General features: G+C 33.7%; 3 protein-coding genes across 3 annotated transcripts; all 3 read right to left on the reverse strand.

The window, feature by feature from the left end:
* Window positions 1-356: 356 nt before the first annotated feature.
* LOC130719989 (protein MAIN-LIKE 1-like) lies at window positions 357-2,159 on the reverse strand. The gene is made up of 3 exons (XM_057570575.1): window positions 1,227-2,159; window positions 637-1,143; window positions 357-551 (listed from the first exon to the last, which is right to left on the reverse strand). The coding sequence occupies exons 1-3, from the start codon at window positions 2,157-2,159 to the stop codon at window positions 357-359; spliced, it is 1,635 nt and encodes a 544-aa protein (XP_057426558.1).
* Window positions 2,160-7,158: 4,999 nt separating this feature from the next.
* On the reverse strand, window positions 7,159-8,948 carry LOC130718282 (leucine-rich repeat receptor-like serine/threonine-protein kinase BAM1). Its single transcript, XM_057568820.1, has one exon. It carries the CDS (start codon window positions 8,595-8,597, stop codon window positions 7,314-7,316), a length of 1,284 nt encoding a protein of 427 aa, XP_057424803.1. The 5' UTR covers window positions 8,598-8,948; the 3' UTR covers window positions 7,159-7,313.
* A 2,263-nt stretch (window positions 8,949-11,211) lies between these two features.
* On the reverse strand, window positions 11,212-11,993 carry LOC130717862 (uncharacterized). The gene has a single exon (XM_057568241.1). It carries the CDS (start codon window positions 11,851-11,853, stop codon window positions 11,491-11,493), a length of 363 nt encoding a protein of 120 aa, XP_057424224.1. The 5' UTR covers window positions 11,854-11,993; the 3' UTR covers window positions 11,212-11,490.
* Window positions 11,994-18,417: the final 6,424 nt, after the last annotated feature.

An 18,417-nucleotide genomic window follows, 5' to 3' on the forward strand; every position in this document is an offset into this window, starting at 1 on the left:
GGTGTTTATATTTTCACCCTGTCTGCACTTATAACTGCGGTAGGTGATTTTTTGGCAGAAAACTTTTGGTTCATATAACATGAATGTATCTCACTATATTTCTAACCATAACATTTGGGCCAGTGATAACATGAATGTATGATGCTAAACAAATTATCCAACAACACATAACAAAAGATCTGAAATTATCCAACAAACACCTAGTTGCATTATCCAACTAAACATAACAGAAGATCCGAAATTATCCAACAAACACACATAGATGCATTATCCAACAAAACACATAACAAAAGACCCGAAATTAAACAACATCATTATCCAACAAAATAAATATAAAAGTACAAAGGTCCCTAAATCTAACGCCTAGAATTTGAAGGCCCAGCTCCCGAGTCCCGTCCCCTAATCTTTCTTCCCCTCCCGTGCACTGCTCCCTCGATGATGGTATGCATATTGTGCACCGCATCCCACATCGGTGAACCCGGCGGGGGCGATCCATCTGTCGTCGGATCAACCGCAATGCCAGAGTACAACGCAAGCTCCGCAAACTGGCTCTGAAATGACAATATATAAGGTCAATATACATAGGCATACACATAATCGTAATGTAAGCCACATGGCAAAAACAAGTGTCAGTACCTCTACAAATGCGAAGCGGTCGCCTTTGTACTCATCTGGGACCATGTAAGGGTGTGAGACCTTGATATACCAAGGAGTGTATTCGCCAGTGGTCTGAAAAGGGAAAGCAGCTTCTTCCGATAGATGGCAAATGTGATCATTCCAGTGCGCAAATCGACGATCACACTCCCGGCACGTAACTGACGATGGTGGGGGATCTGGCACATACTGAATCCGGCCAAACTGCCTGATGACTCGATCTGGGAGGTATGGGAATATCATCCCGGCATGCCTGATAAATCCCCTATACAAGGCAACCTGAGGGAAGGGCCAGTGAGCATAGTGCTCTACATAAGGTCTCCAAATCACAGAACTGGCCGGAAACGTATCCAGGTTCATCCTCTTCTGCGCAACCTCAGTAGTCCCTCGAAGCGCCTCCCAAGTTAGTGCAACGGGCCTGTCTGGTGTGTAGGCAGGGTTGTCCCTACGCTCAAACAAGGACCCGGGGAAGTGGGCAAACACCCATGACTGCAAAAGAGAAAATGCCAAAGTATGATGCTAATTATTTAATAACAAACGTTTTAACAATAATTACAAAGAAATAACAATACCTGCAGAAGAGATAAATAACCAGCAACAGACTTAGCACCGTTCCTACTGGCCTCCCCGAGCTGACCATACAAGTAAGCCAAAGTGGCAGCTCCCCAATTCCACCTTGATGCATTCTCAACATCTTCAAACAGAGACAAATACACATCACCAATATATGTGTTGCTCTTGTCACAGAAAAGGGTCATGCCAATCAACCGCAGCATATAAGCTCGGCATGCAGGAACTTCATTGTTGGCCTCTACGTGTTTCTCCACAATAGCTTGGAGAAAGCTAAAGCGAAGAGATGGACCCCTACAAGCATCAAACTCCTCCATCACAAGCTCAATGTCCACATCAAGTAACTGAGCAACCGCAGGAGCCGCCTCTTCCCTAGTCGGGTTACCAAAGGAGAAGAACTCACCCTCTACGGGCAAGTGGAGTAATGTTGAGACATCTTCAAGTGTGATCGTCATTTCCCCCCAGGGTAAGTGGAAAGATGACGTCTCAGGATGCCATCGCTCAACAAAAGCAGAAATAATGCTCTGGTCAACACTCGGGCTTGTGCATTTCATCACCCACCGCAAACCTGCATTATGCACCGCACCCCTTATGTACCGAGCATGATGGACTACAGGATGACACATCCTCCCATGATTATAGGTCTTGAGCACACCTCTAGTCTCATAATTTGGCCGCTTGTATGACCTCCATATGTCACGAGCTATATGTTCGCCATACTTAGTCAACAAGCAAAGGTCAAACGGACCTCCCTCATACCACAACTTGTTCTCATCTTCCTCATCACCAGACTCCTCATCAAACTCTGCCTCGAGGCCAGCACCGACATCCTCCTCAGCCTCCTCCTCACCACTAGTCTCCTCCTCACCACTAGTTTCCTCCTCACCACTAGTCTCCTCCTCCGCCTCAGTGTCATCATCCGGCTGATCAGCCATAATCTCATCATCCTGCTGATCCTGTACAGCAGGCTCTTGTTCAACATTCCTACCCCTTCCTCTACCCCTTCCTCGACCCCTTCCTCTACCCCTTCCTCTATTAGCCTCTTCTAACCGTTTGCGGTTAGAAGCATGAGTGGAGCTACGATCCCGTGGAGCAGTAGGTTCAGTAGAAGAACCAACAACACGGGCAGTTTTCCTAGGAGGCCTGAAAATTAAAAATACAAAAATTAATACTCATACACAACAATTTATTAACATAAACAACAGTTTATTAACATAAACAACAGTTTGCTAACATAAAAAATAATTTATAAACATTCAGAGAAAATTCAGAGAGAATTAAAAAAAAATTGACAGGCTAACCGCACTTAAACTTGCGGTAGGTATAAAAAATTTGACAGGCGTACCGCACTTAAACATGCGGTAGGCATAAAACCTGTCCGCGGTTTAGAGTGCGGGAAAGTCACGAAACCTCCTCCCATTGCAGAATCAAATCGAGGGACTGAAATTTAACACGAAATACAACCTAAGCCTCAAAAACTTGTAAGAAATAACTTACATTGTTGTTCTTCTTGTGGGTTATGGGTTGTTGTTGTATTTTGTGGGTTACTCCTTCTTGACTTGGTCTCCTTCTTCCTCTTCTACTTCAACTTCTTCTTCTTACTTCTTCTTCTTACTGGTTGTCCTCCTTTCTCTTCCTCTTCTTGACTTGGTTGTGGGTTAATGTGGGTTTGAGAGACTTGATTTTGTGAGGGTTGAAACTTTTGAAATTGGGTGGGAGAGGAAGATGGTATACGGTTGAAAGAGGGGGGAGGGTTTGTAGAGATAAGATAGTTTTTTTTTTTAAATTTAAATTACTGAAGGGTATTTTAGTCTTTTCGCGTATTTGGGGGTGGCGGACTTAGCAAAAAAGGGGGCGCAAATAGTCTCTGCCTATTGTTTATTAATGATGATAAAAAACTATATATATAATATTATGTAAAAAAAATAATGAAATAATTTTAATTTAAAAATTTCATATCTGCGAAGATGTATATGCACTAGGATTACTCAATGATACAAGACTACGGTGTTGCTGGATAAAAAATTGCACGCACACACACACACACAATATTGTTGGTGCAGGTGAGGCCGCAAATGAAGTGGGTGCGGCGAGGGAGTGAACAAGGGTCGATGGTGACTTCCAGGAGGCTAGAGGGTTTGATTGATGCCTTGAAGGAAAATTAGTCTAACATGAAAAGAAATAAAACAAAACATCGGAAAAAAAATACAAAAATTGACAAATTCATATCTAACATGAAAAGAAAAGAAATATATACTATAATTTTTTTTTAATTTCATTCATCACTTTTTATTTAGCTAAACTCATGACATACAATTTATTTTAAATAAAATACAAATGATTTCTAATTACTTCCATGGGTAGCATTCTAAATACTGGTTTGGAAGTACAAAACATGGTCCTCTTTCTAGTATCATCCAAGAGCAAAAAGAACAATATGGTTCATCCCTAACTTGTATGTAAATATCAAACCATTTAGTGACATTTTGCCAGTGAAATGTACCGAAGTATTGTGTTGTGTCCCAAAAGTTTGTTTTGAAACTCCATTCATAAGAGTCATCTGGATGGAGAATATGTTGTCCAAGATCATCATCCTTAGACTTGATGTGAATGGTAAGGTCAATATTCTTATTTAAAGAATTCCTTACATACACATGTGTTTTCTTAAAACTATCATCACGAGCTGATGACAACAAACACAAGCAAAGTAAAAGAAAAATTCTTACAAATAGATCCATTTCACTTATGTGATCTGTTTGTGAGCCAGCTTTCCTTGTTATATATACGACTGTCTTAATCATTGACTTAAATTTTACATTAATGATAATACTTAATAGTTATTAATAATCATTATGTTAATTTTTTTAATAAGAGGAAGATCATTATGTTACTTATTAATTGCAAGAATTTTCATAAATATATAATTAAATATTAAATATGAAAAATAATTACAATGTTAACTTATCAACTTATTTATTTATATTAAAATCAAATCCAAACGATTTATAATTACGTACTTGTCCATGGGTAACATTGTGGTTTAGGACTAAACTGTTTCTTGAAACAAGGTGCTTCTTGCGTTATAAACCAAACACAGTCGGAACATCTTGGATTATCCCTATCAAATATGTATATATCAAACCTTTTAGTGACATTTTGCCATTGAAATGTACCAAAGAATAATGTTGTACCAAAAAAATTGGTTCTAAACTCCCATTCATAAAAGTCAAGAGGATGGAGAATGTGCCTTCCAAGATCATCATCCCGAGACTTGATGTGAATGGTTAGATCCAGATTTCCATCTAAAGAATTTATGACTTTCACATGTGTTTTCTCAAGAATTGTGTCGCTGCGGGCGGATGACAACAAGAACATGCATAGTAAAAGAAAAATTCTTGTAAATAAATCCATTCCACTTTGGTGGACCATTTGTGAGTCATTTAGTTGGGAACCTTTGTTATTTATAGACCACTGCCTCAACCATTGACTTTTGTTTTACATTAATAATACTGAAAAGTCATTATTGGTCATTATATTATTATTAATGAAAGTTGTCAAATTAATCTATAAAAAAATATTAAATATCAAAATCATTTAAAATGTTAATTAAGTACTATCAACTTGTGTATCTTTCCTCTTATAATGAAAAAAAAAACACTTGTAGAAAATATGTACATATATATAAACTGACTTGAGTTATAGACAATATTTATTATTTATTAATTATGAAAAGTTATTAATGATCTAAGTTACTGGTGACTTAAGTGCTTATAAAAAAAAACTGGCGACTTAAGTTTGCCATTAATGTAAGTATTTAACACTTATTAATGACCATAATATTTGGAGTGAATTACGCTTATTAAGAAAATATGCAATAATCAGACTAATTAATGCATTCGTTTTTTTTAAAGTTACTATATAATCTTCCATATTTACTCTTATCTCTTTCATCACTATATTAATTGTATTCACTAACTCTTTAATATTATCTCACTCTATTTTAATAAATGTAATGAGTTAATATGGAAAAAATATAATAATTTTTTATTGAAATTAGCAGGGGTCTTATAATATTAAGGGACACCACAAATTTTCTACAGGATCTTATAATTAGGAACAGAGGCTATATAATAAATATAAAAAAAGTTTATATTAAAAATTTTAAGTGTGAATTAAATCGGGAAAGAGGAATAAATCACACAAAGATTTATTTTGGTTCACCCCAACTCGAAAGAGCTTATTTGAGCTTATATGATAACATAAGCTCTTGTGAAAGTGTTTGAAAGAGCTTATGCAAATAGCTTATTACCTATCATAAATAGTTTTGAGCTTATTTTCATATTTTCATAAGCTATAGTAGCTTATGAAAATAAGCTCAAAACTATTTATGAAAATAAGCTCAAAACTATTTATGATAGGTAATAAGCTATTTGCATAAGCTCTTTCATAGCTTGTGAAAAAGAGCTTATACTTATATGAATGGAGTTGGAATCCTAGTGGGTGTTTAGGGATATCACCAAATTAGAAGGAAAATTAGCTATCATCTCTGCTTTGCTGGGTTGTAACACCCACTAAGTGTTACCATTCATTTATTCATTTTTGGCTTTTCAAAAAAAAAACTTATATATAGCTTATTTTCAATTAATTTTAATAATTTTTTTAAAATAGCTTATGAATAAGCGATTATGACCATAAGCGCTTAACTAAACTGTGTTTCTTAACGGGGCCTAGATCTAATTGCCCAATATAATCCACACTTGCACTATCGGATCAGTTTGAGTTTAACGAGTTTGTTAGATTTACTCAGCCTATACACACCCCTAAAAAATAGCTATGTCACTAACATTAACGTTGTGTTTGGTTTAGTGGAAAGAGAATGGAAAGATTGGCGATGGAAGGAAAACTGCCCCAAAACTTTTATTTCCATTGTTCGGTTGCACTGCTACAGAGGAAGGAAAGAAGAATTTTTGTGAGCCCTGCCTGAAAAAACTTTCCGCTCTATACTGGACGGAAAACAGCAAAGGCTTGTGAGTTTGAGTGAGAAAGACTAATATACCCCTGATTAAAAAAATTCACTACCTCTCCCCACACGTGCTATTTTATCTCCTTGTCAAAATTAAACATGATGTGTACCAAAACAATTTGCCAAGGTTGCATATTATATTAAAGTAATTTGTTGACCTACTACAAATATTAATATTAACTTAGCTTTTAATACATTGAGTGCATTTTCTTAGTTATTATGTGTGAGAATTGATATTGACTATCCAACTTATCATCTTTTATATATTACTAAATCTTTCAAAAAAATATATCAATGAATTTAAGTATTTTTAATATTTTTTTTTGCAAACAACTCTCAAATTATGCACATAGTTTGAATTTTTAGAAAATAATAAGGACTGTTAGTTTGACATGTTTATTTATGGATAATTATGTCATTTCACAAATATGACATTTTCTTTCCTCTCACCTTTTCTCTCAAACCAAACAACCTAAAAAATCATCTCACATTCTTTTCCGTTTCTTTCCTTTATCTTTCTTTTCTTCCTCTTTTCTTTCCTCTCCCTTTCTCAACTTTACTCAAGCAAAGGTACAATATCCAAAACATAAACAACATGATCATATACAAGATGATAATATGCAGGGTTGGCTCAAGGTAAAACAACTCAAGCAAGGATTTTAGGCTCCAAAATAAATTATTCACTAAATCAAAAAGGCCCCCGAATATTTTTTTTACTAAATTCTCTTTTAGGTAAAAAAACTCATTTTAAAATTGCTTTAAACCTCATTTAGTGTTGAGCCGACCCTAATAATATGAATATCACTATCATGTCAAACTGCATTTTTTATACGAGATTTTTCCTGGAGAATAATATAAAAAAGCTTTATATTTATTTTTCTCATTTTGACATAAAATAAAATAAAATAAAATTTATCGCATAAAATATTTCTTTATTTCCTTATCTCTGCATAGTTTACAAAATAACCAAACTAACTAATACTAAAATATATAGAAAAGTGATGACTTTTCATCTATTAATAATAACTAATTAATAAATTGTATATATATTTTAACCGACACAAGACTACGGTGTTGGTCTTCCACGGTGGGCTTGCTTGCAAACAGAGCTCGGTTTCTGTGCGGTCGTGCACAGCTTTGAAGACACTGGACAAATCTGCAGACAATTGTCCCCCAAGCTGCCGGTAACCGCCGCGCCGGCGGCTACCAACCCGGCCGGCGGCTTCCCGTCTAGGAAGTTCCCGTCCAGGAACAACCTCTTCATGGACTTGATTCCACCGTACTCCAATGGGATCGCGCCACGTAGCGAGTTGTGACGAATCGACAGCGACGACAGTTGAGGATACGCGGCGAGATTCGCGGGCGCGTAACCTTGGATTCTGTTAAATCCGAGGTTCACCGCCACGAGGTTGCTACCTTCCCCACGCGCGGGTCTTGAGATCTGAACGCCGGTGAAGCTGTTGTTTGACAAATCCACCTGCTGCAGCGATGGCAAGAGGAAGAACCACGGTTCCACTGTTCCGGCGAGTGTGTTCTCACTGAGCTCCACTACTTCCAACTGGTTCAGCCCCTCGAAGGTTGCTTTCTGGAGAGGCCCGGATAATGAATTGGCCTTGACAGCGAGTTCTAGCAAGTTGGGTGGTAATTTGGGGATCGAACCGGTTAATTTGTTGAAGCTGAGATCGATTCTGCGGAGGTTGATGAGGGAATTCATGGAGTTTGGGAGAGACCCAGATAGGGAATTGTGTGAAAAGTCCAGAGAATATAGCGATTTGAGGGTGGTTATGGAGGGAGGGATTGAACCAGAGAAGGAATTGGATCGGAGAGTTAAGGTTTTGAGGTTGGAGAGGGAAGAGAGTGAAGAGGGGATTGGGCCGGAGAAGGAGTTTTCGGCGAGGTCTAGTGTGACGAGTTGGGTGAGTTGAGAGATGAGTGGGGTGAGTGAGCCAGAGTAGCCTGCAGGGTCGAGGGTGATTTGGTTGATGTTGTTGGTGGTGGTGGTGGCGGTGCAGGTGAGGCCGCAGATGAAGTGGGTTCGGCGAGGGAGTGAGCAAGGGTCGATGGTGAAGTTCCATGATGCTAGGCATGACCAGGGTGCGATTGAAGAGGGTTTGATTGAGGCCTTGAAAGCCTTGAGTGCTGCAATATCTGAAGCTGAAGTGAGAGCTTGCACATGGTGAAAGTGAAGCAGGGGAAGGAAAATAATAGTGAGGCAGAGAAATATGAGGTTTTGCATATTGGAGCTTTTTTGGTGTGTGATTTGGAGATGTGAGGAAAGATATATGGGATGATATTGTTTTGGTGATCCTTCAGAATCAGAAGGTGGTATTGCCGTATTGGTTTGCATCATTGTCGGTTGGGAATGGCAGATGTTGTGGTGAGTAGTTGGTATAGTATTTGAAGGAATAAAAATAAAGGAGGGAGTACAGTAGATGGACCAGATGTGAGGTGACAAAGGCTCGTGCAGATGGTAGTGGAAGGAGGGAAATATCACTTGGAGGAGGGAGGAGAATAGTGGGAGCTTTAAAACGAGTAAAAGAAAATGGGGTCAAGACAACAGTGTTGACTACAATTGTTCTGAGTGATAAGTGTCAGTGTACACACTTGTCACTAAGTAACAAGTGTATCTCAGTTCTGTATTCTTTTTTTTTGCTAATCTCAGTTCTGTATTCTGTATGATGAGAATCATATTCTAATAATTTTCATGTAATTTGGTTATAATTATCTAATCATGAAATATAATGTGACAAATTGGCAACAAGGGTCAATGAGAACTTATTCAATATTTTTTCAGGTACATATATATATATATATATATACTCCAATAAGTTTATGTTCTTTTTTTTTTGAAAGTAAGTTTATGTTCAAATAGACTCTGACTTGATTAGCTGCTTGCAATGAGTAGCTTAACTTCTGCAAAATGTTTAAAATACAAACACAAGACACAGCATTGTAAAATATTTCATTTTGGATATCAGCATTACAAGTTGGTGAAATATTAGAGACCACATTAATAGAGTTGGAAATGGATCTAACCGATATGTTTTTGGTGAAATATTTGGGACCACATTCATAGAGTTGGAAATGGATCTAACCAATGTATTTGTGTTTGATTTTCAGTTGTAAAGGTATTTAATGTATATTAGCACGGACTAAGAGACATAGAAGTCGATGAAATTAAAGAGATGAATTGAGAGAATGTGTTTTCAACTGAAAAATAAACGTATATGTAGTAGGCATGGCTTCACCTACACCAAAATCATACTTTCACAAAGCAATGTTTGAAGGCATTTTCAGATTATTTTTCTGCGAGCAATTATACTATGTAGTGACTAGTGATTAGTTTTATAGTACTATGATATTGCTATTTTACATAGCTCATATGAGGATCTATCCTCTATTTATATGGTGTAAGTATAATTTGACCCTCTAGTGAATATGTTTAATAGAACGCCAATGTGTCTAGACACTAAGAAATTTTAAGTATAAAGAATAGAGGAAAGTAATGGACATGATAGGAAATAAAGAGAATAATGAAATGTTTGATAAATTTTTCTGTATTTTTAGTTGTTCATGTATCAATAACTGTATCATAAATGTCTAACAAAACAAAATAATTAATTTCTCACTTTGTAACCCAGTTTTCTTCAACCACGTTAGGAGTTCCAATCTCCTTCTGGTTACAAAAAAAAAAAATTAAAATGGGGAAATTAACACATACAAGACAAATCTTCTTTAATTTTTTTTATTTAATATAAACACACTTAATGAAAAATGAAAACGGTATCAGCCATTCTTGCACCCTCATGCCCTGTTTTCATTGTCCAACTTTTGACAAAAGAACTTTAAAGCAGATATAGAGTGGGAACATGTATAATAAAGTAGAGTGGGCAATTTATGCATTAAAGCATGTATTATTAAAGAATAAAGATTGTTGCACACCGAGAAATAAGTAATAAATATGATTTGTAATATAATGTGAAATTTTTTTTTGACAAAAGTGACATATAATGAAACTTTACTTGGATAAAGTGACATATAATGAATTCTACTTGGATGTGATCTATCAAAGTACAATTTCATTATATGTCACTTTCGTACATCGTCAATACAGAGCCAACTTTGTATGTTATTTTTTTTACGAATTTTTTTTTTTAAATCAGCAACGGTATGAACTCACCCAACAAAATTGTTATTTGTGTAAATTGAACCCGAATAACTAGTAGCTAATTACTAATCGGTCGGTGGTGGATCTAATGTTTTGTTATTTTTATCTAATAAAACTGACTATTTTGCCAGAGTCCGTTCGAAACGAACCGATAAACAACCCTAAGTGAAAGATATAATTAAGAACTAAAAAATGAAATGGAGGAGAAATTTGATTTGAAGTTGTATGAAGAGTGTCCCATGTGGGTGAGGTAGTAGGGAAGAAGATTCTTCAAAGTATTCAAGGACAGCTGTTCCCTTTAGCTTTCAATAAAGCATCCAAAAAAGATTAGCTGTTAATTACTCGTGTTGCCGGCTCCAACTTCTTGGTTCGGTGCATGATCTAACAAATGTGCTGGCACATGACAACACATCTTGCAAGGAACATTGTATATTTATATTTTTCTAATCTAAAGTAATCAGAATATTCCCCATCAAATTTCCCATCCAAACACAGCCTTAACAACCCAGCAACCATCGCATGATCCCATCTTGAATCACTATTCACATTAAAGGGTTGGTTGGGATGAAGGATGAAAGATCCTAGATTCGAATTCGAAGGATGAGTAATTTACTAATATTTCTAACAAATAACATTTGTCTATAACAAAAATATTGTAGTTTAGGTTTGATTGTAAAAATCCAAACTAAATTAAGAAAAATTTACATGAACACCAACCCAATTCCAAATTGTAACATCAACAAAGATTAGTACAATAAAGGGAATTGTTAGCTATCAATCTATATATCAATCTGTATTTCAAGAACCAATTAGCATCATTACATTACAATAAATAGGGTTGTCATCAAATTCAGAATCAACCAAATTGATAAGAAGCCAAAAAGCTTGGTCCCTGAATCAAAATGGTGTAGATCAATACACAAAGTTACAAACCAATGACAACCTCCTACAAATAATAATCAACCAAATAAAAAAATTTACTAGTCATTAATTAAGACCTCAACCAGACTGAAATTTGGTTATTCAAAATTGGGGCAGCAAGAAAAGAAAGAAGAACAGAACAAAATGAAGAACATTATTCTGAAACCTCAAATAAAGGCACAAACTTCGTTGTTGTTGTTGTTGTTGTATGTTCCTCTTCTTCTTCTTGATCAAGTTGAGGCCTATGGGAACTAGGAGCAGGGGCAGGAGAAGTAGAAGGAGAGGAATGAGCAGAGGAATTTGCAGACAAGACCAACAAGCTCCCTTCACTCCAAGCCCTCCTCATTGGATACGACACATTGTTACACCGTGGCATCCTGTGTCTGCAAGATTTGTTGTTGCTGTGAAGCGCGCAGCCACAGTTGCGGTGGTATGGCCGCCGTTCGACGCCGTGGTCGTGGCCGGAAATGCAACCTTCATAGATTGGCCTGAAAAGCCCGTCTGCCGCGGCGGCCATGCCAAGAAAATGCGATGATGATGATGATGATGGTATGACAATGTGCACCCACCTTCTTAAGATTTTCCCCCAAAAAATCCAAAGTGAATTTTTTTGAGGCGTTTATAGCACGGTGGTGGGTGATTTATATAAGGGTTGGTGTGTTGTGTTAAATAGTGTTACCAAGATGCACAAAAAGGGGAAGAGGGAGAGAGACATGCGGGGTGTTGAAGCGCTGTGAGTGCCGTATGTTGTGGGTCAGTCCTAAGACCAGGTGTATACATGATGCAAGTATGCAACACAACACATGATGCTTGTTTGTTTGGTTGGATTCTAGTTGCAACTCTGTTTCGTGTTGAATGAAATTTTGAAACACCCAAAAATAAGTAAAATGCTTTACTATTTAATTAAGAAAAACATCTTTCTTTGGGTTTCATGTTCAAAATAAACTAGAAAAGTATTTTAGTTAATATGATTTTTGTATTACTCTAAAGACTAAAGTTGAATTTTTTTATAGAGATTAAAATTTGAAGAGAGTCTGACCATATCACTTAGAAAAGTGTTGAAAGAGGAGTAACAACAAGACGTGGTGCCCCTAAAAAAACAAGACGTGGTGGTTTCGCATGAGAAGTTCTTCTCACCATAAGGGTGCTTTTCTATATAAATGGTAGCTAAGAAATTGTAGAATTTAAAAATGGTAGTTAAAAAACAATAGATGACAATTGAATTAGTGGGCAACCAATAGATTAGTGGGCAATTGAATTTTTTATTGACAAACAACACCAAAAAAACCGTATCTGAATTTTTTTTTTTTTTTGGTTACACGTATCTGAGTTTTATCTTTAATAAAATTAATTATTCGATACCTTATTAATAATATCGTTATAATGCAGCACGAATTTATTTATATCTTGTCTATATATTTCGTAGCAATAAATTTAAAAATGAATTAAAAATTATTGTGCTCTAAATATATAAATAATATGGGGAGACAAAAAATGTTATTAATATTAATAGTAATGCAATAAAATGAAATTATGTTTAAATATTTTATTAAATATTTTATTCTTAACAATATGTTGAGTAAACCTCATGTGTTATGCTTATTTAATTTTTCTAATAACTTTCTTAAGACACTATTATCAACTAACATTAATATAATTTTAATAGTTAAAAATTTAAAATATAATCAAGTGCATTATATTTTCTAACTTAAATAATATTAATAGATATAACCATTATTTTATAATAAAAATTGACTTTAATTTATCAATTTAATAAAAAATATTTTTTTTACAAACATAATTAATATAAAAAAACTAATTATCAATTTTAAACATTTTACTCATTGCTAATCCTTTCATTAATTTTCTTCACCAATTCACTAAAATAAATATAGTTAATATTTATATTTGAAAATAACTTATTGGTTATGTTAACTAATAATTATTTTAGGTAAAAAAATATATTACTTAAACTTAATTTACTATTATGTTAACTAGGTATTTGAAATACAAAATTATTTCGTTCTCAAACTTATCTTTAAATGATTTTATTAGTTCATTACTATTTGAATTGAAATTGAAAAGTGAATTTTAACGCATTAAATAATAAAAATGTTAGTTTCAAAAAAATAATAAAAATGTTAGTTTACACATAGGGATTAGTTTTGAGAGGGGTTCTGTGTATTCAATCTTGTATTCGTTCAGTTGTTCAAAAAAGAATCTTATATTCGTTCAGATATTCTTCTACACATTTTCTAATAAATTACGATCTTTCTGTAAAAAAAATAGTTTTGAGAGGGGTAGGGCCTTTGGCCTTGGGCTTTTTGTTCTATCTTTTGTTGTTCTTTTCTTTTTATTCGCATACTTGTACCAAAAAACAAGTTTTCTTTCAATTTTAAATGAATTAATTTTATTATTATATTAACTAAACAATATTTGAGCTTTAAAATGTTTCTTTTTCAAATTAATTAAATGAATGCATTTCTTAATTATTAAATCAATTAAGACTCTGAATAAAATTTGAATGCATTCAATATTAATTTCCATTTCAAAAAATATTAATTTCATATTTTTAATTTTATGTTGTTTTTATTTAAAACAGAACAATTTTATTGATGTCAAAAAAGGAGCCAATGTCCCATTAGTGTCATACAACCAAAAATCAAGGCACCCAAGCATGCCTAACCCAAATAGAATATATTGTAGAAGCTGATTGTTTAACTATTGTGCAGCGTGTAAACTCAGGTGGTGCTTGCGGGGCTTATACTGATCTAATGGTCTCCAAATTCATTATTTTTCGACTATTTCTTTTTCTCATGTCTTTAGAGATGCAAATAATGATGCTCATCATCTAGCTCAGTACTCTTTAGGAGCTAGAAATGGAGTTTGGTTGGGTTGCTCACCACCTTGTATTCTCTCTTTTATTGCTTCAGATTTGTTGTCGAGGTCAGATTATGGAAAGTATTTGTTTGGCGTAAAAAAAAAGTTATAGTATACGAGTTCCGTAAAAAAAAAACACATATCCAATTATGGCAAAAAAAATTATGTTGTTAAATATTAAATATTGGAATTATGGAAAAAAATTGGTCAATGGGAAAACTGATTATGATAAATTTAATCACATATCATAAATATATAATAAATTAAATTGTAAATATTTTTATGAAAATTTCAATTTTTTTTTTGAAATGATGAAAATTTCAATTATTGGTTGGTATTATTTTGGGTAAAAGAGTATATTTTTTAAATTAATTTTATGATTACCTTAAATTTTTATTATTTTACTTAAAAAAATATTTTCTTTTCAAACTTATCTAATGGTTTATTGACTAATTATTACTTGAATTAACATTTTGAAGTAAATTTTAACGTATTCAATGTTAGTTATCTATTTTGAACTATATTTTCTTCTGTAAAAAAAAACTATATTTTCTTAAAATATGAAATATGAAATATATTTTATGATGAATTATTCACAAATCAGAAATTATAGAAATGTTATATATGAATGGTGTATTTATATTATAAATAATCAATTATTGATTAAATTAATTAATTACTATTTGGAGCAAGACTATATACATTGTTAAAATCAATATAAAGTTGAATTGACTAATTATTTCCTAAATAAAAAATTAGATAATATTTAAATTAATTTAGTGTTTTTTAATTACTATATATATATATATATTACCCAACTATTGAATATATTAACTATTTTATGATAAATAAAATAATAAATTAATGCTTGATGAATATATATATGAAAAATAGTGTATTTTTTATAAGAACAAAATTTTGAATTGTTTTTTTCCCTCCCGAAAACAGAATATCTTTTAGATAAATTGAAAAGTAATGAGAAAAACCTTCTCATAAAATAGATGATAATTAAAGATTGTATCGAAGTACAACAATAACCACAGAAAGGGTCAAAGTCTCAAAGATCAAGTATCACCTCATATAAAACCCCCAAAATACATTTCATATCATTCACATTAATAAGGGCCAAATAGAATAAACTCCAGTTAAAAAAAAAAGAATCAACTCCAATAATTTACTTGTTATATATTGATCAATTTCTATTTGAGTTAGTAAAAATATTAATAGAATTAATTTATTGATTAGTTTAAATAAAAAAATATTTGAGATTTAAAAAAATTCTTAGTTTAATTCATTAAATAAATATATTAATTTATTATTACTCGAATTAAGAACATTAAAAATATTATTGCATTCAATTTTATACTTATAACTTTGTGGTAGTGGCATGTTGTAGGATGGTAGTGGTGGTGATGGTGGCGGTGGAGGTGGAGGTGGCGATGTGACAGTGGGGGTGGTGGAAGTGACGATGGTGATGACAATGGTGACACCGACGACGGTTGCAATGTTGGAGGTTGAGTATGGTGGTGGTTGTGGTAGTAGATTAAATAATTTCAAGTAAAATATATTTCACAATCTTATCAGGTCTTATCTATCTTCTAGCTTAATTAAATAATTCATCATTTTAATGTATAAGAGTGTAATAATGGATAGACAAATGTTAGTACTAAAAAATTGATAAACTCACAATGTGTTGTATAAGTTTATATTATTATGTCTAATATGATGTATCAAACGAGTCATTATAAAAAGTGAGAAAAATATGACGAAAAAATATTTAAAAAAATTAAAAATTTCACATTAGATATATTACAATAAAATCATGATCAAGAAGGCATTGCTCAACACAAATGACATTTCATGTAGAGTTCAAATATTTCAATACATATTGGCGTGTGACTTTGAAATTGAATTTGAGTACTTGAGGAACAAAAAAGCACAGCATTGGGGAACAAAAAAGCACAGCATTGAATTTCAATACTATAATCCAATGGATTTCAATACTATAATCCAATGGATTTCAATTAACAAAACAAAACTATTGGCGTGTGACTTTGAAATTGAATTTGAGTACTTGAGGAACAAAAAAGCACAGCATTGGGTGACTATGGGAAGTGTGCCCAAAATGGTCCCAAATAATTTCTCCAAGTAGAAAAAGAAGAAACTCATCACATTTATTAATTTCCAAATACAATAACAGTAAATTAGTAAAAGAAAGAAAACTGAATCATGTGGTTTCCATACAAGTCACATTGAATCCATATCTATATAGTTTACATTTTCATTTCCTCTTTTCACCATCTCTTGCATTCCATTGCAATACTTCAAGTTTCTTCTAGTCAGGTGAGCTTCCTTCCTTCTCTTAGTTAGTTTCCCCCCTCCCCCTTGTCGTCTAGGTGAAACTCTCTCCATGTCGAAGCTTACTTGATTTAAATTTCATGGATGTAGTTCTGAAATTTAATTTTCAGTTGGTATTTTATAGTTCAAGAAATTAGAATCCGATAGCATAATGTAGAATTTGTTAGAGTCCCACATTGGCTAGAGATGTGGCCAAGCAATTGCTGATTTACAACTACTAGTTTCTAATCTTTGGTAGATATGTTTAGGTTCTGGAAACTATATAGAATCAAGTAGTGTGTTGTACGTTAAATTAAGCTACCTGATCCGAATTTCTGAAACTACAAAATTTATTTCAGATACTAGAATTTGGTGGTTAGTGTTTTATTTATACCCCAGTTGATTCTAATTTTTAATAATCTAGTAGTTTTTTGTCATCAAGATAAGTTAAACCACCACATTCTAATTTTCCAAACCTATGCTGAAAACTAGAACTTGGTAACTTTAAATCAAGAGTTATGAGGATTTTATATATTGTTTGAATGTTTAGCTTAACTGTATATATGTTTTGACTAATTTAATTTATTTTCTTATAGATATGGTTAAAACTAGAGGTGGTGGCCGCGTTGATCCCCCACCACCCGTTCCACATATTGCAACCACTCGTAGAGCACATGTTGTTGCTCATGTTCAGCAGCCACTGCAACAAACTTATTCAAGATTAGTGAAGAGGATAAGCTAGGAGCAAGAGACGATGCACTTGTAAAGGTACCTCCTATACTACTACCATAGAAACACTTTCAATAGACATGTTAGTAGAGGTGGTAGCAACTGTGGCCTCACACTCCTTCATTGACCTTCATAACATCAAAATGTGTTCCAAAGATCTTCTTGACGATATTGAAGATAGCTCTGTCTGGCGAAGAGTTTCTTTAGAGACATTCCCATTAATCCAATAGCGACACAATGACAAAGCATTATCATTCTTGAATCGCTGCAAGAAATGTGGAAACATTAAGAGCTTGTATAGAGAAGGAATGCAAAAGTAATTTTATCATCCAAATGGAAAGATTGATGGTCTTGGTATCCTGAAGGAAGCTGCTCAAAAGGGCCAAATTAAGTGATAAATCACGAGTTTAAAGGGATTCAAACATAATTTTAACATGCTTTTAGTTATAATGTTTTACTATTTAACTAAGATAATAATACCTTTCTTTGGGGTCATAAACTAGAAAGATATTTGAGTTAAATATATTTTTTATTTCTATAAAATTGACATATTTTGGTTCTACTCCCTACTAATATTGTACAATTTTAATATGAAATATTATAAAGATAGAAATCAAATAATTTTTTTAATAAAAATATTAAAACTTGAAGGGGTGAGTCTTACCAAATCACTTATAAGAGTGTTGAGAGAGTCAGAGAGGGATGAACTGCAAGACGTGATGGTTTTTCTCCGGATTTTGAAGATGTTTTCCATCATCAAGCTACGCCGATGAGGGCACTTGCGAAAGTACTATGATGCTCAAGTTAAAACCTGAGTGAGAAGTGAGGAGGAGATGAAGAGATATGCATACCTTATGCCTTGCAGAAGGCACCTTTTATAGGGTTGTTTTTTGGGGTTCTAAAGTTGGAAAGTTTGAGGTTGGATGTCATGATGCGTACGAGGTACAAGGACAATAAAGGATCGTTGGATTTCCTGACATGCCACTTAATCAAACAGACAAGAACAACTTGCGTACTGCGTGAGTTCGAGAGTCGTGCCTTTAACTTGATAAGAGAACTGTTTACTTTGTAATGTGGCAAATCGAAGCAAGTCAAGTTACAATCTCAATATAGACGAGCTGTCGTGGGTGTTAAA

The sequence above is a fragment of the Lotus japonicus genome, chromosome 5 (genome assembly GCF_012489685.1).
Source record: "Lotus japonicus ecotype B-129 chromosome 5, LjGifu_v1.2".
In the NCBI taxonomy this organism is placed as follows: domain Eukaryota; kingdom Viridiplantae; phylum Streptophyta; class Magnoliopsida; order Fabales; family Fabaceae; genus Lotus; species Lotus japonicus.

Bases quoted from the DNA above. Each gene is read 5' to 3' on its own strand.
- LOC130717862 (XM_057568241.1), bottom strand. From the start codon at position 11,853: ATGGCCGCCGCGGCAGACGGGCTTTTCAGGCCAATCTATGAAGGTTGC.
- LOC130718282 (XM_057568820.1), bottom strand. From the start codon at position 8,597: ATGATGCAAACCAATACGGCAATACCACCTTCTGATTCTGAAGGATCA.
- LOC130719989 (XM_057570575.1), bottom strand. From the start codon at position 2,159: ATGGCTGATCAGCCGGATGATGACACTGAGGCGGAGGAGGAGACTAGT. The intron at 1,144-1,226 runs GTATTGTTATTT...TCTCTTTTGCAG, and splicing joins GTTATTTATCTCTTCTGCAG to TCATGGGTGTTTGCCCACTT. The intron at 552-636 runs GTACTGACACTT...TTGTCATTTCAG, and splicing joins ACCGCTTCGCATTTGTAGAG to AGCCAGTTTGCGGAGCTTGC.